At 33.6% G+C, this 9,109-nt stretch overlaps 1 protein-coding gene across 1 annotated transcript; it reads left to right on the top strand.

The window, feature by feature from the left end:
- The first annotated feature begins 5,596 nt into the window (after positions 1-5,596).
- Positions 5,597-7,733, top strand: LOC135730479 (macrophage-expressed gene 1 protein-like). Its single transcript, XM_065248432.1, has 2 exons — positions 5,597-6,052; positions 6,189-7,733. Exons 1-2 carry the CDS (start codon positions 5,597-5,599, stop codon positions 7,731-7,733), a joined length of 2,001 nt encoding a protein of 666 aa, XP_065104504.1.
- Positions 7,734-9,109: the final 1,376 nt, after the last annotated feature.

The raw sequence follows: 9,109 nt of genomic DNA, 5'->3' as shown, positions 1-9,109 counted from the left end.
CTGTGTTTGAACATGCGTTATGTTGTAATTTAATCGAATTAACACAAAAATATTTAGAAAAAAAATAAATGGATGTTTTGCTAGACTACTTTAGATGACAGAAAAAATATTTACTGAATATTCATGTATAATAATAATGAAGAAAAATTAGGAAAATGATGTGTCCATGCCTGATGTTCTCATCCTCCGCAACACTTTTTGAGAACAGTTTAAGCACACATACAGAATTTTAATAAAGTTTGATTTTAAGTGACCAAGCACATGAACCAATTACTTCAAGATGGCTACCAGGTAAGATCATTTTTTTACAGTTAATTTGAAATATTGTCTTGTCAGAATGCTTACACGACATTTTGATTATCATTACCGCAACAGATGCTTATTAAATGTTAATTTAATTAATAGAAGCATAATACTTTGATTTTAAATGCATGTGCAGAATCTCCAAATTATGTTCTTTCAGGTTTGTCATGTCATTTTGAAAATATGTCAGTGTTGATGTTTTCTGACTGTTGCGGTAATGAGATTTTTTAGGAATAATTTTTTAAATTATGTTACAAAAAGTGTTAAATGATAAGTAAAAGTGTTTAAATTAATGTTCCCATTTACTCCAGACTTTGTTTTTCATTGTCTGGTGGGAAAAAAAATAAATTCAAGCAATTTTTACATTTCCATTCTTTGCACTTTTTTTTAAAGCAAGATTTCGTGAGAATCACCCACCCACCCATACGTATGATAATATATGTATACTTGAATAGAAAAGTCAAATGTTGCAATTGCCCCCATATTAGGAAACAGCATTCAATAAAAATTTAATTTATATATTTTTTATAAATTTAGAAAAAGGAAAATTATAATTTACCTGATAAACCATACAGTATGAAGACCAAATTTCCCTAAATATAGTAATACCAAACATTTTTTACCTTTTTTTGGATTTTTATTTGTTGGACCTTATAAAATAAACAGCGTATAAACCATATATATATATATATTTGTCCTGAAAAGCATTTCTTAAAAAAAAACGAAAATGGTGGTTATCTGTTTCAGAAACTTTATACTTTAAATACTATTCAATCGGAATAATGACATATTGGCATCATATTTACATCTGGAACGGCATGTTTTGTTTATTCACGTTTTGTTTAATTACTTGTTTAATTGTGTCAATGCATTTTGCACAACAACTGCATAATCCTATAAAATTAATGTAATTTTAAATTCATAAAGTTTATAAACAACGAAAATTACATAAGCTATAGCTACGTGATTGATTTTAATGTTCAATAATGATTCAAAAAATGTTTAGATAAAAATTATTAGAGAATGGATTTTTGCATTCAACTTTACCTCATGTGAACACGTGTGATATTCCGCGTCCCCGTGAACTTTGGAGAACTTTGGCGTTGTACCAAGAAGATGAATCTAGAAATCTCTACTTATATAACGTTCACGCTTTTCACACTTGACGGTCACATTTTAAACCATAACCATACACAGAATGGGTTAACTGCACATTACCGTACTGGGGTTTGTAAATGTTGTGAGCGTTTCTTCCACGTTTTAATTCCTGATAGCAAAATGCAGCAGCAACAGCAAAGAGATCGTGAACGCGCTCAGACGTTGATGACATCAGCGATTGCGCTGAATCCAGCGCCTGCCGCCAGCATAAAGTAATGTAACACGATCAAAACACTATCAAAACGGCGAAAATCTGCGAAAAGTGACAAGGATGCAGCACATAATTTATAATATTGTGCATATTAATCAGATTAAAAGACAAATAACAGATGAATGGACGCTTCTCTGATTTTGAGGCTCAAAAAACCAGCACTTGTTTGAATGGGCATGACGCCTCTGATTGCTGTGTTTGCAATGTTTGGGGCACAACTGATTGCTGTACTGACACTGATGGCCATACGGTGGCAGCAGTGTAGTAAGATCATACTGGGTGTCGCGGTTGATCCGCAAAATTTGTCTATTTTATGGGATCGTGGTAAAAAAATTATAGAATCGCGGGTTGCGTTTTTGGACTACTTACAAAGGGACCGCGGTCGCCAAAATATTTGTTTGTAAAAAATAAAATGCTGAAGATCTGTTTCCTATCTGTAGCTAATGTTTACTGAAATGAATATCTAATTGCTACATCAGCGCATTAGTAAAAACAGATTGTTACGAACATTACGAAAGTTATACAGGTTAGGAATGGCATAAAAGGATGAGGAAGTTATCATAAATTTAATAAATGGTTCTATATTATGAATCACAAACAATGTAATTTAATAACCACTTAAAAACAAAACATACTTTCGATTACATAATCGTTCATTTGTGCTGCAAAGGGTTATAAAAGTAATTTAACTTAACTCTGCAGACCTTGTAAAGGGTCCAAAATGGTTCAAAATGACTTTCAACAAAATATTCCTTACATTTTTTATAGTATGTCATGGACAAAAGAACCGATTATGACATACTGTTTGAAGGCTTAATGTCTATTTTCTGTTTTGCTGAAAATTTGCATTTAGCCTACATGTAAAGACAGAATTGCTTACTATTTTGTCTATCTGTTGTAGGTGAATCGTGAGTGAAGCTCTAAAAAGTTGGATAGCTGCAGGTTGGCCATTGGCTTGATAAAAGTGGTTTATGTGAATTCAGTGAAATCAATTTATGAATAAATCTTTCATCAAGCATTCACCAATTTACTGACAAAACAGGTAGCTTGAGCAGAATCATATTAAAACTTCTGTCAAATCAAGTTTTACATAAACAAACTCCAGGCTTATATGAACTTGTCTCCATGTTTTATTTTTTCACCCAGGACCAACAGACCCAAATCTTGTTTGGCCTAATGCTTAACCTTGCATAGTCCACCAAATGATGACCACAGCCAGGTCTGTGGTCATCACAGCATGTGTCTCAAGATCAATATAGAACGGATGTGCTAAAAACAACACATTAATGTTGATTCTGGGACAAAATGGGTTGTCCCAAAATCCACCCATCTCTGAGTTATTATTAAAACAACACATTTTGTGTTACCTTTAGAACATCTTGTGTTTTATTTTAACACAAAAAAATTAACACTTCCTTTTTAAGAGTGAATGTTCAGCATCCCTGCCACAAAACAAAAAAACATTGGATGGAGCATGTACAATGATCCAGCAAACAAAATAATATACTGTGGACTCTTTTTGGCTTCTACAAAGATTTACTTTTATTTTTACAGTTAGTAATGTATTATTAACATGCCATTAATTTGTATTCTATGCCATCTCTTTGTTTGTGCTTAAATGTATACATCTGAATGTAATGTCAATAATATGTTAATATTCAGTATTTATCATCATTTGCATGTTTTGATGTGGCATATGTCATGGTTTTAATTATTTAATGTTATTGTTGTCTATTTAGAATGATTGTCTTTGCCAAATTTTATTGTTAATTTATTTAATATTGAAGCAGTTATTTAACATCCATATCTTATTTGAGTAGTGATTTGCTATATTTGCATAATAATCCATGTATTTATTTTAATGTATATTTTTAACTTAAGAATGTGATTTTAATAGACATATTTATTATTGTATGACACCTCATGTAATGAAAAGGTACAAAATAAATATAATTTTCTGATGTCTTTTCTAGTTCTGTTTTTAAACGTTAAATGTTACAAAGTGTTATAAATAAAAAAGTAAATAAATAACAAAATTAACCCCTTCTGACATAAATTAATGGTTCTTTATAGCATCACTGAGGTTCTATATGGAACTTTTCAAGGCAAGGTTCTATGTAAAACCATCTTTAAAGGGTTTTATATAGCACCAAAAAGGGTTCTGTTATTGTCACAAGCTGAAAAACCATTATTTGGTACCATTTAGAACCATTTTTCTTAAGAGTGCTAGTATAGACCTACCTGTTATTTATTATATTAATTCACTAAATGTTCTAGTTTCAAAAAAATCATAGGCCTACATATAGTTTTTGTTTGATTATGTCTTTAAAAGGACAACAACAAAGTGCAATAATCCCATGTAATCTATTTATATATACTACTGTACATATTTAATGAATAGCCATTTTTAGCTATTAAACATCAGCATAAGACGTCAACCCGATTTTTATTGTCAGCCAAAATATGACATCATTGGGATATAGTCATAGGAGACCCATTTTAAATGCCATATAGCACCTATGTGGTACCTGTGTAGCACCTGTGTGCTATAGAATCATATCTGGTGCTATAGTGGTGCTACAGTATATCACCCCCGTATGGTTCTTCATAGGTGCTTTATAGATGCTATATAGCACTAAAAAAAAAATCCCCTATGATTACAAGCTTTTAGTGCTATTTAGCACAATTTTTTACAGTGTATACATGACATTAGAGGTTGACAATAGTTAAACATCAGCATAAGACATCAACCCAATTAAAATTTTCAACCAAAATATGATGTCTACACAAGTTAGGTTGACATACACTAGTTTGAGTCAGCATGTACATCCTTCAGTCTGTCCTGGAGGGTAAAGCTTTGGCTGGTCTTTGACAACTAGCAGATTTGCATTATACAATATGAGGAAAAGCAGGTCTTATCCAACTGAGCATATAGGGCACAAATCCTTGTCCAGGCCTTGGTTATATCTAGACTGGACTACTGCAAGCCAGTTTTCCTGCACGGGCAATCAAACCACTTTAAATGATTCAGAATCGACTGGTCTTCAAGGAACCCAAAAGAGCACATATATCACACATCTCTTTATTTTTATTGCTGCTCACATACAAATCATGAACTTGATTTGCACTGGCTTATATATATATACTGAAATTCTGTAAGTTGAAAGTATTCTTGAATAGCATTTTTCAACTAATTACCTCCTTAAGACAAATCACCCACACAATTGTTTTTAAATAACTTATGATAAAAGTGTCTGCTACCTAAATGTAAATGTCATGTAAATGATGCTTATAGTGCGTGAAAGAGACCTTTCCATGCTACTGAGCTCCTTCTCCAAGTTTTTATCATGTCAAAACTTGACTATAGTGCAATGCCCTATTGGTTCAACTTCCAGCCCGTATGACTTAGCCTTTTTGTATGATATAGAAAACTGTTGCAGGTCTGGTTTTCAAAGAATTAAAAGACCACACCACACCTCTCCTGATCTTAATGCATTAGCTACCAAGGTGCCCATATCAGATTTCAGTCTGTGAGAGTAAAAGTGAAAGTAACACATATTTGTAAAGTATGGGCAATCACCCGAACAGCACCTTTTTATACCTCAATGCAATTTATGATCACTGGGTGAGCGATATTTGACTGTTCCCTTACTCAAACAAATAAAATAAAATAATAATTCACCAAATCCGTTTTGCTAATTTTCATGTAGCTTAATTTAATGTATTTATTATTTGACTCTAAAGGCAACATATGGTACCTCATTTGTAAGCTACTTTGAATACTAAAATAAATTTAAAAGTAGATGTAAATTGTGGTTATGTAAATGAAAAAAGGGGGCTAAACTATAGATCACACACTGGGTTTGAAATAAACAACCACATTCCTCTGAAGAGAAAGGCTTCATCTCAGCACGCTTGACAATCATGAAATTGCAAGCAATCTGTTTAGTGATGCTCTGCTGTTTCATCCATGCCTGTGCTCTTTCTCCACCCCTCCATCCCAGTAATGGACTCAGTGAGTGTCGCAAAAACATTTCTTTAACTGCACTGGAGGTTCTACCAGGTGGCGGTTGGGATAACCTGCGTAACATAGACATGGGACGAGTGATGAACTTGAGCTACTTCCAGTGCCAGACCACTGAAGATGGTGTTTATTTCATTCCTGATGAAGTCTTCGTCATTCCAGAAAAAGAGAGCGGAGTGGAAACAAACTCTGAGATCATCACGTCATGGCTGGACCAGAAAAGCTCAACTTCACGCTCCATCAATGCAGATGCATCTTTTCGTTTTCAGTCTAAGATCAATGGAAAATTCTCAGAAGAAAACCAACGTATGAAAACCCACCAAGTGAAAGAGAATTCGGTAACAGCTCAGGTTCAAGTAAGTAAAAATATGAAAATAAAAAATTCATATCTGGGATGCAAACTGTTTAAAAAGGTGACCAAAATGTGAAACCTGCAGAGTTACATTTTACGTTTTTTCTTCTGTTGTATAATTTGTTCATTAAAATTTTCAGGTACGTAATCATCTGTACACAGTGAAGGCATATCCTGATTTTGCCCTGGATTCTCGTTTTGCTCATCAAGTAGATGAAATCGGAGAAGCTATTTTGAACAATCAAACACGTCAAGCAACTTACCTGTCAGAGAAACTTATTCTTGACTATGGTACTCATGTTATCACAAGTGTTGATGCCGGTGCCACTTTAGTGCAGGAGGACTATCTGAAAAAGTCTTTTGTCTCTGGCAGTCAGTCACAGATGTCTTCTATCTCTGCATCAGCAGGCTTGAACTTTTTTGGCAAATTAAAATTTGAATCTGTTGGCAACAATATTCAAGCCAATAGTTATCAGGGTAACATCACTTATTCTTTAATTCAGAGTCATGGAGGGGCTTTATTTTACCCAGGCATCACCCTACAGAAGTGGCAGGAGAGTACGCTCAATAATCTGGTGGCTATTGATCGCTCTGGACTGCCACTGCACTATTTTCTCAATACATTAACATTGCCAGATATTAAAAAAGAAATAATTCCTAAACTAGTTTTGTTAGTCGAAGAGGCTGCAGAGCGTTACTACAAAGTAAACACAATTCCAGGGTGTTTGGATCCAGATTCCAAAAATTTTGACTTCCAGGCAAATGTGGATGATGCTTCTTGTGAGGGTCCGGTCACTAATCATAGTTTTGGTGGTGTTTACCAAGCTTGCACTCCATTGACGGTAGATGGAAATATCATCTGTAACGAAAAGACTCAAAACAATCGAGCCACTGGTAATTTTTCATGTCCTCAGCTGTATACTGCCACCCTATTACGCTCTGAGACAATAGAAGATGGGTATTATCGTTCTGAGTGCAGCAAGAAATATTATTCATGTGGATTTTTATGGCTGTTTTCCTGTTATGACGAAAAATGTGGTGATGCTTATTTTGTTCGTCGTGCAAAAATTGACACGTACTGGTGTTCCACAAATCAGAAAACGAATAACTCTGGGTATCTTTTCGGAGGTCTTTATGGACCTACTATGCAAAACCCGCTTACCAAATCCAGTAGCTGTCCAACAAATTTCTTTGCTCAAAAACTATTGCCTAATGGCATGATGGTTTGTTTGAGCAATGATTATACTGCAGGAACCAAATTCTCAGTTCCTTTCGGTGGTTTCTTTAGCTGTCAGTCTGGCAATCCTCTTGCACAAAATCAGTCTCTCTGTCCACCTCAGTTCAGTCAAAATTTAGCTGATATTAGTGATGGTTGTGAGATATTGTTCTGCGTCCAGTCAGCTGTGTTCACTGAGTTAAAACCTGCTCGCCTTCCACCTTTTACAAAGCCACCACTGATCAGCACGATTGCAGATAACACTGTGACTGTAATGACTGAAGGCGATCGTTCCTGGGTGAGAGTTGGAGGAACTAAGACATGGCGACTGGCAAAACTGGGTGAAGTTAATGAAATGGCATTAATGCTCGACAGATCTTCTGAGACATCTGGAGGAGAAGGGGCCGGTCTAGCTGGTGGTGTAATTGCTTTAATTGCTTTTGTAGTGGCAGAAACTGTTTTTAAGTGAAAAAAATTCTGATCCCATGGAAAGCAGAGTGTAAAATAGATTCATAGTACAGGCAACACTCATAAAGTAAGGTAACAATAGTATGCAAATGCTTATAATGTATTTACCTATATCAATGAAATTGTAATGAAATAATTTAGTCATGTAGTGATGGGTATAATGATGATATTTTAGAGGTAAAAACAAAAATACATTAACATGCTTTAAATTAGCTATTATTACTAATATCCTTATTTAAAATCTCTTTCAACAATCAACTTTCATTAGATTTGCCTACTGTATAACAACATACTCAACCAATAAATACTTATATATAACATTTAGTTGTGGCTCTTATTTCTTTATCATTTGCTTATCTCACTATGTGAGCAAAAACATCTCTTATTTCATTTTTGGTTGAAATTATGGTTCTTTGACACCATTCTAAGCAAATTCATTAAAATGATAAAAAATACTGTTTTTCTATTTAGAACAAATAGTCATAAAAGACATAAAAGTTCAGTTTTCTGTCCTCTGTTTCTTCAGTGACGTTTAACTAATTACTATAGTATAATTGAAGGATATCGACTACACCATCTACAAACTGATCTGAATTTAAAGTGTTGTGATAAAGTTAAATTATTTAGATTTTATTTTCATCGACTGATAGCCAGCATATTTATGGGACTTCTTTGCATTGCTCCAGCCTCAATTTTATACAAAGGTAAAATTAAATGAAGTTTTTGTCTACTGAATTATATTCAGAATAAATTCTAAGATGACTGAGACGTAAATAATCTTTACCTTTCCTTTAGACAAAGCAATGTCTGATTCTTAGTCCCTATAGATGCCGTCGCTACATCATTAAGTAGCCTTTACAAGAATTAAATACAATCAACTTTTTTTATTATATTTTTTTAACATGTATATTTTACTGTACTTTATTAAATAGTATAATTTGTAGTTAGTTTTGTATGTAGGATTTTATAAATTTGTTACATATGAGACAAATAAAATTTACAATAGATGTCCACCATTCACTCAACCATAATTACACACACAATTTGATTAGTTTGTTCAGGTTTGTTTGTTTAGGGTTGGAACTAATTCAGGAGGGCATGGCTCTTTAGGATCAAAGTTGAATAGTAATTATGTACTGAAATAATCTATAGGATGTGTGCTCTTTATAGTTATTACATAAGCTTTTATGTAAAAGTAAAATTGAAAGTAATCTTTTGTTATGTTCTGATCCATTATAAAATCATTGTTCCAAAAATGTACTAGTCTATCACAAAAACTGGCTTAACTGGTTTAATGAAGACCACACACTCTGGGACTGCAATAAATACCAAATGCAATCATATAGAGAAAGGCATTTTCAAACAAACTTGAGAATC

The sequence above is a fragment of the Paramisgurnus dabryanus genome, chromosome 11 (genome assembly GCF_030506205.2).
Source record: "Paramisgurnus dabryanus chromosome 11, PD_genome_1.1, whole genome shotgun sequence".
Taxonomy (NCBI): domain Eukaryota; kingdom Metazoa; phylum Chordata; class Actinopteri; order Cypriniformes; family Cobitidae; genus Paramisgurnus; species Paramisgurnus dabryanus.
Note: the sequence above shows the minus strand (reverse complement) of the source record. Positions and strands in the feature narration are given on the sequence as shown.

What these genes read in the sequence shown, in the direction of transcription:
- LOC135730479 (XM_065248432.1), top strand. Translation starts at nt 5,597, where the DNA reads ATGAAATTGCAAGCAATCTGTTTAGTGATGCTCTGCTGTTTCATCCAT. An exon ending in CGGTAACAGCTCAGGTTCAA is followed by an intron (nt 6,053 to 6,188) that starts GTAAGTAAAAAT and finishes TAAAATTTTCAG; the next exon opens with GTACGTAATCATCTGTACAC.